Here is a 20,443-nt window from a genome sequence, read left to right as displayed (position 1 = left end):
TGAAAACAACTGTGCAGATCAAGAAACATCACATAAATTAAGACTAATAGAAGCAAAGGATAATTGCAAGTTCTTTTTCAGTTACTTCAGAAAACTAAGAAGTAACTCTAAATTTTGCTTCAGACTTCTCCAAAATGGAACCTCCAACTGAAACCAAATGATGTGGGTCACCCACGGATACACTGTATCATATTTTCTCTTACTAATGTGGCTAAGCCATCCCTATACTGTTCTCATCTTTTTTTAAAGTACTGTACTGTAAAAAAAACTAGTGCTTTCCTGGACACATTCTAAACAAGAGACTGTAGTTCCAATCATGTATAACAGCTTTTTACTTAGCTTAAATATGCAGGTTTGGATTTAAAACAGAACAAACATTCTTCAGTTTAGCAGAAAATGGCAACTCAACCTGTCCTCTTTTTTGGTAAAGGAATACAGTTCTTTTAGACAACAGCAGAAATTTGCTGGAAACTTCTATACATAGACAATTATCCACGTCATATGCATGTTCCATGCAATGATACACACACACACACACACACACACACACACACACACACACACACACAATTATTTTTACCCTTTTTTAGCCACATGTCAAACACAAGTGGATTAATTTAATTTTAAGCAGTTACATAGAAAATTATCCACATCATCTGGCTGTTCCACGCACTGATATACATATATATATATATATGGATCTACTACAGTTTATCGAAGTTTCAAAACTTTGAAGACCATATAGCCGAGACAATATGATTGAAGTTTTGAAACTTCAAACACTTTGCATTGAGATCGGCATACAGAGCGGAACTTGGGAATTTTCCTCACTGTACTGCGATCTCAGAGATGGTATATTTAAGTAGCATGAGGTGTGGGGAGGTCTGTTCCCCTGCAAATTGGTAAGTATAATGTGTTTTGTTTACTTTTTGTGTTTTTTATTTTTATTTCGAAGTTTCAAAACTTCGATCATATGGTCTCGGCTAGATGGTAGTTTTGAAACTTTGATAAAGTGTAGTAGATCCATATATATATATATATATATATATATATATATATATATATATATATATATATATAAGCACTTTACTATCTCGAAATTCTGAAATCTCGAATTTCAGTATCTTGAGACGAAAGTGTCAAAAGTGCAGTGGAGCAAAACTGCACTTGCTCGAATTCGGAATGTCGAATCCATAGTTGTGGGGTGCGACAAGGGATTTACTGTCTTGGTAAGGTGCAGTGTGCTGTGGGATATGGTTTGCATGCCGTTGTGTTTATGTGTATACGTGTTTATGTGTATACAGATTCACGTTAAGTGTTGTTTTTTTAAGGGTTTTGGGTAGGGGTTTGCATGTGTTTGAGAGTGCGTTGGGAAGTTTTAGGTGTAGGTTAGATAAGGGTGTGAGTATGTAACTGTTGAGAGTGGTGGTGTTTGTAAGTACTGTATGTGATGTGTGTTTGTGCAAGGGGAATGTAGAGCATGTAGTGGTGGATTTAGTGTCTTTGTCTTTTTAGTGTGACCTCGGAGTTTTTTATATATATATATATATATATATATATATATATATATATATATGTGTAGTGGGGGGGTGGCGCAGGCCCCACATGGGGGGGTTGCAGGTGGGGTTGCTCCCCCCTCCTTATATGTAGGTTACTTTGCTGAACTTGGCCATGTGAAGAATTTATGTGAGTCAGCCTTCCTTGTCAGAACTGCTGGATTACTATCATTGGACCGGCTGCTTTTGTTATGCTAAGGCAAGAAAATGGATTCATAAATCATAGTTAACCGCTGGGCACTTAGTATTGTTCTGTGACCTAAAATGTGTAGATGAATAATACAGGCTTTCTAACCTTGACTTTTATTATGAACAATGTTTGTAGTATTTCAACACAGACCTGATTGATGAAAACTTTTGTCTATTTGGTGGCTGCAGAGTACCTCACTTGTATGTCTTCAAAGGAAAGGAGGATAGCTACGTATTTTAAATCCCAGGGTCATACCTCTCAACCATACCAAATTCCTTGGTATTTACGAGTTTTGAGGACAAAATCATGAGGTGCCACGAAATTCCATGTGGCCCCTTTAATTCCTGATTTTTTTTTTTTTATTTTTATTTACAATTTTAAATTACGGCTGACATCATCACACATTGCCAGGGTATCTTGCAACGTCATCAACATGCATGGGCATGCATGATGACATCAACTTCGTGAGGCAGTGCCTGACTGACTGCCTGTAGGATTTGGAGACCGGGGTGGGACTGGGCCATACTGAAACCTGCTATAAATTAAAAAAATATTTTTTTAATTATTTTAGTCTGCAATTGTCAAGGGATGAAGGATCATCAATGGGGCTACCACCTTGTCACTTCCTGCAAAATAAGTCAGCTGCAAGCCTTGAGTTGTGCTGCTTCCACCTACATACATTAGAGCACTCCCTAATGATTACCAAATGGTTTACTATGTTTTGTGCTGCAGATTCGGAGTTTTCAGTATTGGAGGAAGCTCAAATTTTAGCCTCCCAGATGAATAAACTGGCTGCAGAGGAGTTGACATTGCACATAATGCAGGTAGCAAGAAAGTTAAATGTTTCCTTTTTATTGCTTTGCGCTTGTTTGTTGGTTGTAATGTGCTGGATCAGAGCCATGCAAAGTTTGTTGAACACTTGCAGGTTTCTTGGGCAATTCCGGTGCATTCATGCAGGTGCGTAGTGAAACATAAAATAATTTCTAGCCCAAGTATGCGTTTTAAATGTGAGAAGCCAGTGTCCCCTCCCACATCATCCATTTGACCATGTCTCATATAAGCACCCTTTCAGAAAAAAAACGTTTTTTTTTTTTTACTCAAGTTTACTTAACCTCAGTGCACAGTGTATCCCTGCAGTTGGGATAAAGAAATCCAAAAAGTCCTCTGTAGCTGTATCTAATATTTGTATGCCAAATGAGCCTTTCCACTGAGATGCACAAAACCTTGTAACTTTAGCCTTGTTTTTTTGTTACAGAGGATTTAACTATTTTTTGCCATGTGATTGGGTTGTGAAAGTTTTTCATCTCATTATAAAGTACATTCTTAAACACTTCAATGTGTTTACATAAGTATGGAGTAGATATTAATTGCAGCTTGCCACTTCTTGGTTTGTGGACATTTCTGTAAGAATGCAATGTGAGAAGTTAATGATTGCCAGCAGGAGGTTTGCAAGCATCAATACAGATTCTAAGAATTTCTGCTTTTGCAATATTGTTTTTTGAAATGAGATGGGCAAATCTTAACTCGAGCACAGAGTTAATGCAAAAAGTTGCTGCTGCTAAGTGTGGTCTGCATTACTTGTACCAGTCATTTATTCATTCCTTGAGATTTGCTTAACCTTCACCCAGTCTATGCAACTGAAATGTGATATGCATGCCTGCAATGCATAAGCTAGTATCTTAAGACCGGAGCTGGATGGGGCTGAGGATGCAGAGTGTCTATATGTTTTTCACTAAATAGGCATGTGTGAAACAGTACTACTAAACCCTAGGACCAGCCTTGAGTACCATGATATTATTTACAGGTGCATTTCTGATGTTTCACAGGAGCCTGCTTAACTGCACATGTGACTGCCCTTGTTGTAATTCTGGGCTAGATTCAATTAAAGTGACATTTATAGGACTCTAAAAGCTTTTTCACAGTTTTGTAAAGACTGGCAGTTGGTGTAGGTATATTAGAAACACTTCATAATTTAAGTGTGAGTTGGGGCTCATGACCTTTCTAATCTCCAGTGGCTAAATGGGGCTGTATTTGGGAGGATGGTGGGGGACTGGACCCAAATGGTCCTTTCTCCCTGGAAACGGAGCTTTCTACCCCTTAAAAGACCTTTGTATCTGTGTTCCTTGTTATGTTTTTTCCCTACCAAAGTTTTTACCTTAAAAGAAATGATACAGCATACCTCTCAATTTCTTAGAGCAAGAAATCTGGACAAAGCCAAAAATAATGGTGGGACAAAGGCCGGAAAATAGGGACAGATTTTAAATATTGCTCCTGTAAACTCAGACAGTTTTGCGTTATATATTTTCTGAGGGATATGAAGTCTGAAATTCAAATGTCTGCCATTATTTAATATTATTTAGGGATTTCAATCTTTATGTTGGTATCCCACAATTCCAATGAAGTGGGTGGGGTTACATTATTATGTATGCAAATGTTATGTTATCAGTACCCCAACTTTTGGCCAGTTGTACCTACTTTTCATGAGCATTTGTCCAGATTTTTGATATTTTCAGATTGAGATGTATGCCCACGGTACAGATGACCCATGTTACCAATGAGAGTACCAGTTCTGCTGAGTATGTAAAGGGTACAGGAACAAGTTATAGGTTTCTCCAGAGCTGCTGTTCTCCCAGATGTGTAAATATATTCCTACAAAAGCTCACTGATTTTCAAAACAGTTTGGTGTTAAGTCACCCTAATAGGTTGGTTTTGGGTAAAATATGAATATAGACAGATAAGGTGTTTCAAAATATTTTTTCTGTACTTTACAGGGATTTGGGTTTGTTCAGGTTACTGTTCTGTGACCCAAGAAATGGGGCATACTTTGACCCTGATACTTGGGGCTTAGGGATGAATATGGAACTGCCACAGTGCAGCAGTTTCTCACTGCAGCACATACACCAAGCTGAAGAACAATGAGCACTACATGGAGAGAGAGAACTGCAGTGGCTTCAAACTACCAAACCAAGCAACATGGAAGTACTCTTTGGGAAGCACAATGGTGGAGAACACTGATGCCTCCATGTGGAAGAGTAATGGCTATGAAGCACCACATAATACACATCATGGAGCACAGTGGAGAGTGCATCAATGACCTGGATTCCTTGTAGGCTATTGTGTAATATTAATAATTCAACCAGGGAAAACAGTGCTGAGAGCACCAAAGTGCCAACTACTTGAAATAACGTGGATCAACATGGTTAGACGTGCAGAAAAAACCTTCAAGGAGGCACACTTAAAAATCCAAATGTCTTTAATAAAAAACAAATAAAAACCACAAACACACTGAACTCTAAACACTTAACTTAATTCACCATGTTTTTTGTCCTTCTGGCATTCAGACTTCCTCAGAAAAGTGAATACTTAATTAACTACCCTTCCTTTTATACCTTCAATCTAATTAACTGGACACGCAATTTCCCTAAGACAATAAACTATTCTAATTACTTACAAATCACATAACCATAAAAACTGTAATTTGACCTTCTATAAATAATGAAAATATATTCATAAACAACAATGCAAAAATATATTAAAAATATATAAGGACTTTATGTGGGTTTAAAACATGCTAGAGAAAATAGTAGGAATCAGTGAAACTTTACTCTCTACTGCCATCTATTGATCAAAATCCTATAATTATGAAACTACTTAAAACTAACTTTTTAATACACTTTAAAAATACTATAAAAAATAAACACTTCTAGTGTAACCTCTTCCAAAAATGTAAATAGAATAAAAAACAGTGCCTAAAAAATTTTAAACTATCAATAAATGAACTAATAGCATAAAAGAGTGACTGATGGAATAACAACCAATCAAAATATAAAATATAACAATAGTACTATCTACAGTCTGTCGCGGTGGTGGTGCTGCGGTAGCGTTGTCGCCTCACAGTAAGATGCTGTCCGGTTCGATTCTCAGCTAGAACATCTTCTGCGTGGAGACATGCGTGAATGGGCATACCTTCGTTGACGGTTGTGTGTCAGGGCTGGTAACTTGGCACATAAAAATCAACTACCAATCATTAGCGGACTGGAGTTCCGCTGTGGCGACCCCTAACCAGGAAAAGTCGAAAGACACAAACAAACTATCTACAGTCTCCTTTCTACAATGTCTCCGTTAGAGGACATGACTTGATTAATATAACAGAAAAACATGAAACTAAATAGATTATTAGATTTGGAGCACACACATGGCTCCAGGTTTAAATGGAGCAGTTAGTATTAAACCTACTTTAAAAGAACTGCAATATAAGGTGAATTAAATCCTGTCACTTTAATTATTAATTAATTCTCAACTGATTTTTAATTGCGATTTATCATGTGATTTTATTTTCTTATATAAAGTCAGTATGTCGTAATTAATGTTTTATGCCAGAAGAAGCTGTGTTTGAAAGTTTTGCACTTGTGTAATAAAGAGTTTTAACCTTGACCGTCTTGGTTCAGGAAGATTTTTACATTAGATCCTGTAGAAGTATTAGAAATATTTCAGAAATTCTATGAAAGTCTGTATAAAGCAGAGAAATATGGAAATCAAGAAAAGGTAAAAATGGAAATGTTTATGGAAGCATTAAATATGCCAAGGCTGGAAGTACAGGAGGCTCAATTACTAACAGGACATGAGGAGATGAGATAAAAACGGTGATGTATAAGCAATCTGGAGGAAAGTCAGCAGGAAGAAATGGTATTCCTGTGGAAGTTTGGAAGCTAGGAGGGGAAAAATGATAAAGATTTGGCCTGTTTTATTTAACAGTATTTTAAGAGGAGGAGAAGTACCAACATCCTGGAAGACAGTGGTGGTAGCTGTAATACATAAAAGGGTAAGGACCCATCAGATCCAGCTTCATATGGGATAATTTCAATACTAAACCATGATTGCAAAGTGTTTATGTCTAAAACAGGTAAAAGAATAGCAAAAGTGATGCCAAAACTGATAGGTATGGATCAGTGTGGTTTTGTGGAGGGGAGGCAAAGATTTGACAGCATTAACAGAACACTAATGATCCAGAGGGAAGCAGAATGTAAGAAAATGCCACTGTTGTTGGTGGGTCTTGATGCAGAGAAAATATTTGACAGAGTAAGCTGGGACTTTATGAGCAGAGCAATGGAAGCATTTGCATTCCTTGCTAAAATTATAAGGTTGATTAGGAGGATATATGAGGGATTGGAGGCAAAAATTAAAGTGGGTGCAGTCTTCTCTGATAATCTTTGCTTGAGCAGATGAACCATGCAAGGGTGTGTTCCCTCTCTCCTGTTTTATTTGCATTATATTTAGAACCATGGGCAAAGAATATAAGATGCTCAGAAATTCAAGGATATAATTGGTATGACATACTGAGGCAGTTTCAGACCTTTTCAGGATACAAAATTAATGAAGCTAAAACAAAGCCAAAAGCAGTAAATTATGTACCTACATACAAACTGGTTCAGCAATATCCATACTTACGGGGACATGACAGAATTACGTATTTAGGAGTATGGATTAAAAATTATTCAAGTATGGCAACTAAGGTTTTGTGGGAAGAGATTAAACAAAAGAAAGCAAGATACAAGCAGTTAAAATGTTTTTAGTCCCTTTTTTATACACAGGTCAGGCATATTTTTATCAACCAGATTAGAAGTTGTGGATAGCAATTAATAAAGAGTTGAAGGATTTTATGTGGGGGGGACGGCTAGATGTAAGTGTGATAAACTTAGTCTTCCAATAGAACAGGGTGGATTGAGATTATCTGATTTGAAGGGGTATTTCACAGCAACACAGTTAAGGCTCCTATACATAGCACAAGCAAAAAACTATAATTCAAAGTGGAAAGAGATGATGATGAAACAGGGTGGAAGCTCAAAAAACAAGGAGAGACTGGGATTTTGGAAGTAGACCTTTAAGGAGAATAACAATAATAATACAAAATATTAAATTCCTAAATTAGCAGAAAGTATTCTAAGAACTAACCAACATGGGAATGTGAAAAGGAGATTCTGCCGATGCAGATGATTGAATTAGTGATACAGACAATAGGCAATAGGATGCTGGAATTTATTGGAGAAAACTGGCAAAGGAACAAAGGCATTGGGAGCAAATAACTAGAGAGGGAAAGGTGATAGAATGGGAAGATGCCAAGAACTTATCTGGACTCCAGGTTAGAAACTACCTTCCCTATTAAGGATTGATATCAGAGTATAGGCAAAGAGAAAGAAATAGGGAAGGGTCCTAAATGAAAGACCAGCACTGGTAATATCTTTAGTAAAATCTAGAAAAGAAGTTGCTGTTAAGAAAAGAATAGTTAGTAGAACATATAAAATATTGCATGATAAGTATAAGAATCAATCAGAGGAGGTTAGAAAGAATTGGGAAGAGAGACTGGATAAGCAATTCAGAAAGAAACAATGTGGGGATATATGTATGTCTACCAAATATGCAATAAAGTCTAGAAGATTTAGAATATTTGCTTGAAGTGTTTACATAGGTATTTTTATACCCCAAGTAGACTTCAAAGAATTTTTCCTCAGGTAGACAGCAAATGTTGGAGGTGTGATGGGGAAGAAAGAGGAAACTGGGAACATATTTTCTAGGAGTTGAATGAGTTGGCAGACTGTAAAGATTCCCTACAGAATGCTCTGTTGGAGATGCTCAGTGAGTAAATTGGTGTAACTAAGGAAATGATTTTCTTGAGCTATGACTGCTGAGACTTATTATGGTGGCTGCCAAAAAAGCAATTTCTAGAAAATGGAAATAAAAGTCTAAAACAACTTTACTAGAAGTAGCGAATATAGTAACAGATATAAACAACTGGAACTGTGATCTTTAAAAAAGGGTAGGAGCAAATTACGCAGGAAAGATGGGAAGTGTGGGATTAATACATGCAGAGGAGGAACACAGTTTAAAAGAAGGCAGGATTTCATTGAGCTATGTAATGACTGACAAAGACTGGATATATTATAAATGAGATATAATGCTTCCAGCTACAATTGTGTTGGCATGATTTGTAATGTACAATGTTTGCAACTGAGATTGTGTCGGTATGATTTATTTTTATTTATATAAATGTAAGATTGTCTATGTCATACATGATAATTTAATAAAGATGTTTCTTGTTTAAAAAAAAAAGCAAAGAAGTTGAGAGGTGTGAAACAATCATCCGTTGGGAGTACCTTATTTTGGCAGACAACAAAAGGTCACTTAAAATGTACATCTTGCTTATTTAGATGTCAATAACATCATCCATCACTTACCACAACATTATAAATACTGTTTCTGTGTTCTACTATTTACTGTCTTACTGTCTTTTAACTTGTTTTATATGAAAGTATGTTTTCATCAGTTTTATACTGTTAATTGCACTGTGCTTAGTTCTATAAACACATTAATGGAAGTGAAGTTGAAGTCTGTTAGAGACATTGATTCACTAAACAGAAAGCTACTGAAGGATATGGCACTCATTTTAACATCCCTGACTTCTTAATATGTTACCTGGTTTAGTGTCCAAAGTTTTCAGTTTTGCCAACTTCTTGACTTTAACTTGCTTTGGTAGATCACCTACAAAGAAACAGGCAAACAGGAATGTCACACTATGAATAATCCACAATGACAATCACATTTACGTTCATATGCAGGAAATCTCATTTGGATGACATGGGAAGTGGTATGCCGTCATTTATTAATTAGTACAATCTGTCTACAGCACTGTGAACAAATGCTCTCAACTGATAAGTCACCTGTCAGTAAATATGCTGCATGACCTTTCTATTCAAGATTCTGAATTCAAAGATAATCTTCAATTATTTCCTGCTGTGGATTCACAGCAGGCTAAACAAATGTCAGCATTAGGGCTGTCAGGCCACATTTCCTGGTCTCAGAATGCACCTACAACATGCAGAGGAGTAACAGAAGAACTGAACTTCACAGCAGTTTGTGATTTTTCATTACTCATTAAAACATATTCTGTAAGCACCGCTAAGTTAGTTTCATAGAAAGGTTCAGAGCAACTTAATTGCTCACAAACACTTTTATAATATCCATATAACCAAACTGCATCGCAGTGGTAACCAAGTCGGTCTTTAATTCCGTCTCAGTTTCTTTCTCTTCGCAGTGCTCTTTTATAACATTCACAGAACATTACACTGAGCTGTAAACTTTCAATATTTCCCTTTCATATGCTCAACACAGGCATATTACAAGCATTCTTCAGGATGCAAGAAAGAGAATATGTTCAGCTCTTGGACAAAGGCAATTTCACATACAGCCTGCATGTCTAATATCATACTTTGGAAAATGAAAAGTAAAAGCGATCTCGATTGGAATTCACAACAATGTCAATACAGGCCTTTGAAGAATGTGTGCTAAATATCACATTGTCATGGTATGGTATTTTTTTAAATCTATTTCTGTTCCATCTAGTTCTCTTTTCCAGCCACTCTACTTATCCATTTACTCCCCCTGGAATGAGACCTATGCCTCATTCATTCATTGGGGAAAAGGGGTAAGAAGATCAAGAGTGGGGTCATTACCAATAAGAAGGAATGATGTTTTACCTTTAAACCCTTTCTCCACTGTACATGGTTGGTAACATGGTCAGGGTTAGAAATGGGCATCAGCGAGGATTTGTCACTCACTTCCATGAGTGACATAATCCCTAAAGAATGCCCCCCCCCCAAAGCTAGTGTACCAGTGTTTCACAGTCTCCACCAATGACTAACACAAAATTGTTCACCCTGACCAACACCCCTACACCTTCCTCCAAAGACAGAGAATATGCCTAAGCTGCATCTCTCCTCCCCCATGCCAGCACCAACAAGTACCTAAGCTAACAGTCACAGCATCACCATCATCTACTATTTACTAAATGGGGTCGGGCTCTCACACCAACTGTTAACATTTCTCGCAATTCAATACCGCTCTCCTACCTTCTTCAACAATCACTTCAGCTTGTCACAGGTCTTCCCTCACACAACATAGCCATCTCTTTGTTGGACACCCTCATTTCTTTGGGCTTTCTTCCTCTGTCCCACATCTTCTTCACCAGATTGTCTTCTGTTTCCCTGCATATGTGCCCAAACTACTGTAATCTGTTGTCTTTGACCTTCTCAAGCTACTTGTACAATACAAGCTACTTGTGCTTCTGATCTGTTGCCCTCATTTCTTAGCCTGCTCCACAGTGTGTATCCGACCACCCATCTCAGGTACTTTGTTTACAAAACCTCTAGATTAATCAACTGTTCTGCCTTCTGTGTCAAGATCTCTGTTCCATACAGTAGTACTGGTCACACCACTGTTTTGTACACCTTACTTTTCAGCTTCTTTGACATTTTCTATCACACTCTACCCCTGAGACTCTGTGCCAACTAGCTGCAGACCCTCTGATTCTAGTTTTGACGACCTCACTCTTACCTCCTTTCAACGACCCCTCCCATATACCTGAAGATGTTAACCTGTTCCACTATTTTCCTTTCTATCTCAATTTTCAGCTTCTTCTGATTCCCCCCCATTTGCCACCATTACAACTGTCTATACCTAAACCATGCTCATTTTCATCCTTTGTACTTTCAGATTTGCATTCCTTTTCCTATCATTTGCTGAAGTTCCTGCTCAGAGCCTGCCTACATTACCATGTCATCTGCATATAGCAGCATTGTTGATCCATCTCCTCTGACCTGTTTGCTAATGTAGTCCATCACCAGTATGTACACCAGTTAGCCCAAAGCCGAATCCTTATGCATACCCATTCCCGTTGGGAACCCTTCTAATAGTCCAAACACTGTTTGTACTGGTGTCACTGGGTCCTTTTACATTCTATCAATGTTTATGGGACTTTAAAACCACTGCAAGATTGCCAATATCAGCTTTCTTGGAACCTTGTCATACGTTTCCCCAAGTCTAAGAATACCCAGTTGGACTCATTCCTCATCTCTAGCTTCTTCTCATCTACTGCAAACATCCGGTCAGTTATGCTGCATCCTGATCTGAATATGAAATGCTCGTTTCCCATCTTACTTTTTACCACTTTGCATATTCGTTTATCACCTTCTCCAGAATTTTCATGCAATATGACAGGAGCTTGATACCTAATATACTGCCCACAGTTGTGAATGTTCTCTTTGTTCTTGTATACTTGCAGGAGAATGCTTATTCTCCAGTCATCAGGGATTCACTTTTTTATCCATACTGCTATGAGTACCCTCAACAACCATATCACCCCCTAGCTCCCCCCAAATTTGATCATACCTGCTGTGACCTCATCGAAGTCGGCTGTTTTCCTTGACTTAATGTTTCTTAGTGCTATTCTCACTTCATCTGGGGTAGCCTCTTCTTCTTTCATCATAGTCTGTGCATGGAGCAATACAGCTTCTGTGGGTTTTTATTCATGCAGAAGCTGATGAAGTACTCTTTCCATCTGCTTTTGATGTTCTGCCTAGTAGATTGTTGCCTGGAATCTCTTATGAAGGGTGTCTTTTGTCATGCAACCTGTGTTTCTTTGTGCCATGTGCTAAGTCACTTTCCTGAAGCTGGTAGAGTGTCACTGATGCCTTTTTCTTTGCACCTGAAACTGCTCTCTTAGCCTCTTTGTTAGCCAGCAAGTACTCCTTCCTAGCCTGGTTCATTTTTTTCTATCTCACACTTTTTTTCTGCACTCTTTCTTTCTTTCTTCTGAAGAATACTGATCTTCTGCATTCCACCACCAGCTTTTCTTATGCACCTTATTTCCATAGCTGGTTCGGTCATACATCTGTTCTATAGCCCTCACACATGCTGTTTTGGGGGACTGCCATTCATCTTCAACTCCACCTATTTCCTCCTCTTCACAGATTCACAGATTGTTACTAGGCTAACAACCCGGGGGAGGTTCTATGCCTAGCCAATTTTTCCCAAAAGAATAACAATGTCTTGCTTCTGAATAGGACACTGAAAGCCAGGCATTTATAAGCTACATCTCTACATAAGGGAGATGGGTGCCAGGCCTGGTGTCAATTTCCTATTCCCATCCACTGGTCTAGATTGCATATAAACTGAGTAACACATGAATTCAGCTTCACATGGATGGGAAGCCTGTTCCACAGGAGGGGCAGTCTCTGGAAAACACTTCGGTCTCTCCAGCATGTTCTGTTTAAGTCACAGACAAAATTCAGGTCCTTAGACACTGTATTTCTGGTATTTGTTGACTTAGGAATATGTAGGAGATTCATAAGTGTGGAGTTTGTGGATACCCTGTAAGCCAGGCACAGATCACCCCTCAGCAATCTATAGGAGACTAAGTACAGGGAAAAGGACTTTGAGGTATTCTGCTTAAGACAGTTTTGTCATGCTTTATACTCTTTTTGTAAGAAGCCTCTGAAGTCGCTCTAGTTGCTGCATATGTCTGGTCAGGTACATACCAAAGGGAGCAACTTATTCTATGATTGGTCTGATAAGGCAGGAGTACAGCGGGATAATGACCTCTTTATTCCTAGACAACATGGCCTTATTTATATGTTGCAAAACTTAAAAGGATTTCCTCACCACTGTGGCACCATGGTGGTCAAAGGTAAGGCTACTGTCTATATGCGTACCCAGATCCCTGACCACTGGGTCAACTCTTAGGGTTGTATTGTCAACATGGTAATTAGCTGGGATGATTGACTTCCCAAAGGGTACAATTATGCATTTCTTAGTAGTGATACATTTCTTAGCTGTATGTCACCCATTGGATATCCAACTGGCTCACAGACATTACCCAGGAAGTTAGAAATGGGGAGTCCACCTCTACAAAGAAGCCAGTCACAAGTAGAATCCCACAAGGATAAGTCCATGGGCCGCTCCTTTTTGGCATTTACTTCTCAGAAGTCAAGGCCAATGTCAATAAGGTCTCTGGCTGAATAAATTTCCAGATGATTGCAAATTAAGAGCTGTCACTGAATCTCACACCGACACAAATCTTCTCCAGGAGGGGCTGACACAGACAAACAACTGGTGAGAGAGTCATGCACTAAAACTAAATGCCAAGAAATGCATATTATCCTTTGGGAAGTCATCCATTCCCTGGTAACTAACATATTGACAACACACCCCTTAGAGTTGACCAAGTAGTCAGGGACATAGGGACACATATAGATAGTAATCTAGCCTTTGATCATCACAGTGTGAGGAAATCATTCTATGTTGCACTTGTAAACAAAAGTATGGCATCTAAGTCCAAAGAAGTCATTGTTCCACTGTATTTGGCATTCATAAGACCGATCATTGAGTACAATGCACCCTTTGGTATGTACCTAACCAGGCATATCCAACAACTGGAACGTCCACAGTGGTTCCTCACTAAAAGAATACAGGGCATAAGTTATACTTCCTATGCAGACCGCCTCAAGGGTCTATCCCTGTATTCTGTCTCCTAGAGGCTTTTGAGGGGAGATTTATGCCTGGCATACAGGGCATTGTCAGACCAAACTCTGATGGTCCCCCTGCATATCCACAAAACAAACAGTACCAGACTTACCCATTTTAAGACTTAAACCTTGCCTGTAATACAAATAGGACCTGCTGGAGAGATAGGTATGTATCCCAGAGACTACCCCATCTATGGAACACGATCCCTATCCATGTGAAGCAGAGTTCTTCCCTAATCTAAATCAAGTGCAACTTGGATAATTGGATGGGAAACTGGAAATTCATCCCTGGTTTGTCACCTATGTCTCTGATGCAAACAGGTAACCTGTAAATGGTTCATCTCCCAGGCCCATACTTACACTTATCAAGGGTATCAGAACTCGTCAGAGATTTGGGATGCATGGTTAGAGTTAAAAATGCCCTTGTGGTCATTAGCCTAGTAAATACCTATGAACCTATGTGAGTACATGGTTTGGCACCATTTGTTAGTCAGAGATAGACCTTCTTGAAGAATGTTAATCGCTGCAGGTGAGCTGATGATAGCCACAGCTTGCAATTATCTGCAAACTTAGTCATAAATCTTCAGTATTTGCTTCCATTTCATAAAAATGCATGCCACAAAGGAGCAGGCCCACTATGGAGCCCTGGGGGATTCCACTAGTGACTGGCCTCTTGGTGAAGGTCACCTATTTTGACCTCCTGGGTCCTATCAGTGAGTCAGTTGGCTATCCAGTAGGTGATAAAAGGGTTTATGCCTAAATTAGTGAGCTTGTCTATAATGCCTGAGTGGGGTATTTTATCAAAATATTTGGCCAGGTCAAGGTAAGCCGTGTGCACAGTCTCACCTTCATCCAATGCTTTGGTGAACCTGTCAAAAAAGTCCACTAGAGTTAACAGGCATGACCTTCCCTTAACAAAGCCTAACTGTGATTGGTCCAGTGTCTACAGGTTACCTATGTCCTCATTTATCATGTCCATGATGATTTTTTCCATGGCCTTACATATGAGGTTGGTAAGACTTATGGGCCTGTAGTTATCCAGATCAGCTGTTGGACCTCCTTTGTGCAGGGAAAGAATGTAGCCATCTTCCATTGCTTGGCACAAAACATGATTGAAGGCTCCAGCTGAAAAGGAATTCAAGTAGACCAGAGAGGTCATGTTTCATGCTATTTATTAAACATCCCAGGATGTTATCGGGGCCCATCGATGTAATGTTTTGGGCCTTAGAACATGCATTGATGACCTGTTCCCTAATAATGGTTGAGGGGATTGTGGTATGCATTATTTCCATTGGACTATCATGGGGGGAGAAATCTGAGCTGAACCTGTCAGCCAAAAGGTTGGCAATGGCCTCTGGTCAGTGTGTTCAGTAAGTTATGTGCATTGTTGCGTATTTCTCCTGAGATTATGGACATAGCTGCAGAAAGCTTTGTGTTTGTCCTTTGCCAGAGAATCTTTTTTTTTTCTTCAAATTTAGCCTTTGAAGTATTAATTCACCCTCTCAGCTGCCTGTTTAGATTAGTCAGGGAGTATTTTAGTATGTATGCCTTTGTTACGCCTATGCTTGGCCATGAATTTTTTTCTTTTGTTGTAATACTGATTGATATTGTCATTCTAACAGAGTGCTTGCCTTTTGAGTTTGTCTTATTCATAATATCAGTGGGCACAGCTCACTCTATACTACTATCAATATGGCTGTACAGAGATTTTGTAAACAGATCAGCATATGGTATGCTGTTTACTGGGTTTGGAGGTGCTTGGAATTTAGCCAAGGTGTTGCTTAGTAGACAGAGGCTAGCCTTGGAATAGTTCCTAAAGGTTTTTGGTTTCGTTGGATAACATGATTTAATTTTTATTTCAAGTAATATTGCCTTATGGTCAGATCTGATAAGAATGGTATGCTGGGATTGGTGGTAATATAAATTGAAAAAATATTACACCCTTATATTGGATACCCGGGACAGGCAGTAAAACAGTTAAGAAATATCTAGATATTTCCAGGGCAGAAATTTTGCTAGCTGGTGATTTCAACTGAATTCTATCAGACAAAGACACTACTAATGCTAAACATTTCAAAGCATCTTCTGTAGCAAACCCCCTAAATTATTACATCAACATAATGAATATGAGGGGTTCAGCTGACCTAAAATTACCGTCCTTATTTAAATATACTCACAATTCTTACAGATTTGGGACTCAGACCAATATTGACAAAGTTTTGTATCTGACACTCTATATTCCAAAATAGAAGTGCTGATTGTTTCATGTCCCTTGTCTGACCATAATGCAATTACATTTAAAATAACTTTAAGCCCAAATAATTACATTTTTTATCAAAGAATCCCAACATATATAACCAAAGTAAAAAGCTTTCATGAATGTTTTTTAAGAAAGACTAATCAGTTTATAGACCTTAACAACAATGGCGAGGTTACCGACACGATACTGTGGGATACACCAAAGGTCTATTTATATGGTAAAGTTAAAAACTGGTATATCTCTAAAAGAAAAGAATGGGACAATGAGTTAAATGTTATACAAGCTGAAACTGATAAATTAGAATTAAATCTAATGACAAAACAGTAAACATGTAGTTGAAAAACCTAAATAATAAATATCTAGACACACTACAACACAAGATTTACATTAATTTAGAAAAATCAAACTACAGTTGTACTCAATAAACCGCAAATGTCTGCATAAGATAAACATTAGATCAAATAACATGGATAAAATAAATCATATAAAGGAGATTGTCTATAAGGAAAGAAATAAAACTATTAAAGCAACAGACTTGAATGATATACTGAGATGTTTTAGCAATTATGACTACGAAATAAATAAAGCAAGGATGGTAAATAAGGGTCTATATTAGAACACCGAACATTCAAAATATCGAGTTTTTCTAATATCGAACCCTAGCAATCGAAAATTCAAAACATCGAACATTCAGAACAGCGAAATTTTTCCTAGGGAAAAAAATTTGCTATTCCAAAACACATACACACAACACAAGTACACTAAACAAACAGCAATCCACACACATATACCTAAACTCTTACATCTAACCCTACACTAAACTATACATACACCACTAACTATCCACTTACCTTAACCCAAACCCTAACCCTAAGGTCCGTCACTATTGCACAGTCACCTCACTTGCGCCCTAACCCTAACTCACCTACCCCGCCCTAATCCTCACGTCCACACAATCACACACTTACCTGACCCATGCCCTAACCCTAACTCACCTAACCCGCCCTAACCCTCATGTCCACACAATCGCACACTTACCTGAACCCGACCCGTAACTTTCCACCAGAGTGCTGAAAATACCGAAGCAACAGAAACAAACAACCAAATTCTTTCCCTAGGAAAAAATTTGCTTTCTGTTTCTTCACTGAAAACGGGTCGATATCAGAACACTCGACATTATGAATGTTAGGTGTTCTAACACAGACCCGGTAAATAAGTACTGTGGACTGCTCATCCTGGGGGAGGGAATGGCAGCTTCTGGCCAGCTCACCTACCATTTCAGTGCTAGACACAGGCCTTAAGAATGGAGCTGATGCATTGGAGGATATGAACAGTTGCTACTCAAACCAGTGATAGAAGCTCTTGTCCATGCAAGCAAAGAAGTGCACATGCACAGGGCAGAGTGGCATTAGGGCCATGCCTCATATAATTCCTGTTCAAAGGGGCAAATCGAAAAAAATACCATGGGGTCCCTGTCTGGGTGAAAAGTCAGACTTACCTTGATTATGGGTGGACAACACCAGCAGAGTGAGCTGATGGCCAGGTGTGAGAAGGGATGAGAGGAAACCATCAGGATTGCTGGAAGATGGTTCCTCTGCATGGTTAGTGCAGGGACATATGGGCTGAGTTTGACTGCAGGAAGACTGATGGAGCAGGAATGGGGCAAAAAGCATCCATAAAAAATCTTGACTCCTATGCATTCCAGCTAGAATGCACTAAAATGTCAATTCTGTAGTTTCAAAATCCAACATAAACTATGCTTACAGCATTATTGTTTTTAGACATACTTCTAGCAAAACTTCAAACTCGCAATATTATAAGAGACAGGGAAGTACAGCTGGGAGGGAACCATTCCACGGTGTCTGCTTGTGTAAGACACTAAAACTTTTAAGTCAGTGCATCTCCTTCCTTGAAATGTAGCAAATTTTGAGTGATTACAGTTATGGAAGGGTTTGTGAGTCCTCCTTCTGTATGTAAGATATGAGAAAAAAAAACTTCATTCATGGTGAATTCACTGAAATACATTTTTGGAACTCTGACAATTTCAGACCTCACTAGATCAATCTTCCAATGACAGAAATATATTCCTTACATGCCCTCCATGCACAAATCAAAGGAACTGTGCAAACAACCCATGAAAGTTAGCATTTTAAGTGAGCTAAGAAATCACTTTGTGAAATATTCTGTCCAAGATTTAGAAACAAGAGCTGAGAAGCCATGGAGGTACAACTATATCACAATGTGTTATTAATTTAAGAGTCACTATTAGTAAGATGTAATCTATCTGGTGTCTGTTTGTCTATCTATCCTTTATTGACTGGGTTAATACCACTGATATTGTGGCCTCTTTTAAGAGGAGACCCAAGGTTGTATTGCTTCTAGGGGAAATCTGGTAGGGAATCAGGGTATTTTTCCAACTCTTTTCGATAGGTACCATGGGATCTTCTGCAGCCAACTGAGCTAACACCAACTCAAGCAGATGGAACCTTAGTTTAACGTCTCACCTAAAGGATGGTACACTCAGGAGTGCAGCCCCCCAATGCTCCACTGCTGTGTTGACAATCCAATCACTCAGAGTGGGACTACAACCCACAGCCTTCTGGTCTTCTAGCACAAAAGGCAAGTGTGCTAACTGTTGCACTACTAACACTGAAAGAAAAAAAAACAGTGTACACAGTTTAGCTTCGGCCCACCTAAATCTGCATCTTTTCCTACATTTTCTTCCAACTTCACCATTAAAACCACAGCTAAATTACATTCCACAGTTCAATGGAATACGTTATTCTAAAGATCAACAACCCTTTCAATGAAATAAGGTTTCCTCAAAATGTGTTCCCCAACACAAACAGTTCACGTATCTTTATTCTTCAGCTCAATCCATGAGGTGCAGTTGTATCCCACAATACACACCATCCAGCATTCTATGGGCTTGGATCATCTCTCCTTATCCATTCCAAACTTTTTATACAGAGTTTTTGAATATATAACGTGTAGTTTAGTATTTTGTATGTACTGTATAGTCTGAGTGCCAGAGGTGATGTGCTATCCTATGTTTTGCCATCTTCCTGTATTTTGAATACCAAATGCTAGACGGTGTTAGAAGCAATCACAAATAAGTCACTTCAACTTTCATTTGAAGACTTGTGCAATTACAGGTACCTGAAAACCTTTCTTTCCACTGTAATTTGTATAAAATCTGAAAACTATGGATCCAGAAATTCAGTTTAATCTTGACTGAGAACAGTTTATCAGAGAAGTCTGAAAAACACATTGAAATGCCTTTAGATCACACAGAAGGAATCTCTAAAACTTTATAATGTCTTGAGTTTTGATAAAGAGAAATTATTGATGGGGCAAATCATGAGCTTCAAAGTTACTAAGAGCTATGGAAGAATCTGCCTTTTTGCTTCATTACTGCATAAGGTCCCACTGAGTCTACAAATGTGTACATAAGAGAATAAAAAAAAACACTGTGCTAAATACTAAGTTTGGTGAGTTACATGATTATTTGTACAGACAAGATCATGTGTAGTATCGCATCCAAAATGATCAGATCTGGGATGATCATTGAGAGTACCAAATTTAACTTTTAGTAAAGTGACTGATGTGTACAAAGCAAGTGAAATGACCTTCATACACCGATGCTGATCAATAGCATGTGTCGCTCGTCCAGTCAGGATAAAATAGAAGAGTCTTTCTGGGTTCTGTTCAAGCATCTTTATTATGTACAAACATATCAGGATTGAGGCTTAATAACTTTAACTTAGATAAACGTATAAAGAAACTAGCTATTACACTCACACATGTTCACTCTCTGGCTGCATTCACAAAATGGCACTGAAGCTAGCATGTGCCTGCTATTTATATATGCACATGCTGACCTTGAAACACTTCTTAAAGGTACAACATACACACTATTCTACATCCTCCCTCTTTGAGGAAATAAGTCATGCATTGTTGACGACATTAATTGACATGCAATCAATACAAATAATTTTTTGACATGCAATCATACAGAACTAAGAATATATAAACAATTATGTCCAGGTTGTTGTGTAATTTGACATAGAAATTAGAATCA

General features: G+C 38.4%; 1 protein-coding gene across 1 annotated transcript in view; it reads right to left on the bottom strand.

Moving 5' to 3' along the window:
* DENND6B (DENN domain containing 6B) overlaps nt 1-20,443 on the bottom strand; it is a 1,114,433-nt gene that overhangs the window by 126,952 nt on the left and 967,038 nt on the right. The window contains exon 13 of the mRNA XM_044088568.1: nt 9,217-9,282. Coding sequence (XP_043944503.1) covers nt 9,217-9,282 — 66 coding nt within the window. The remainder of the gene's footprint in view (nt 1-9,216; nt 9,283-20,443) is intronic.

This window comes from Protopterus annectens, chromosome 11.part0 (assembly GCF_019279795.1).
Source record: "Protopterus annectens isolate FY-2018-M chromosome 11.part0, PAN1.0, whole genome shotgun sequence".
Lineage (NCBI taxonomy): Eukaryota > Metazoa > Chordata > Ceratodontiformes > Protopteridae > Protopterus > Protopterus annectens.
Note: the sequence above shows the minus strand (reverse complement) of the source record. Positions and strands in the feature narration are given on the sequence as shown.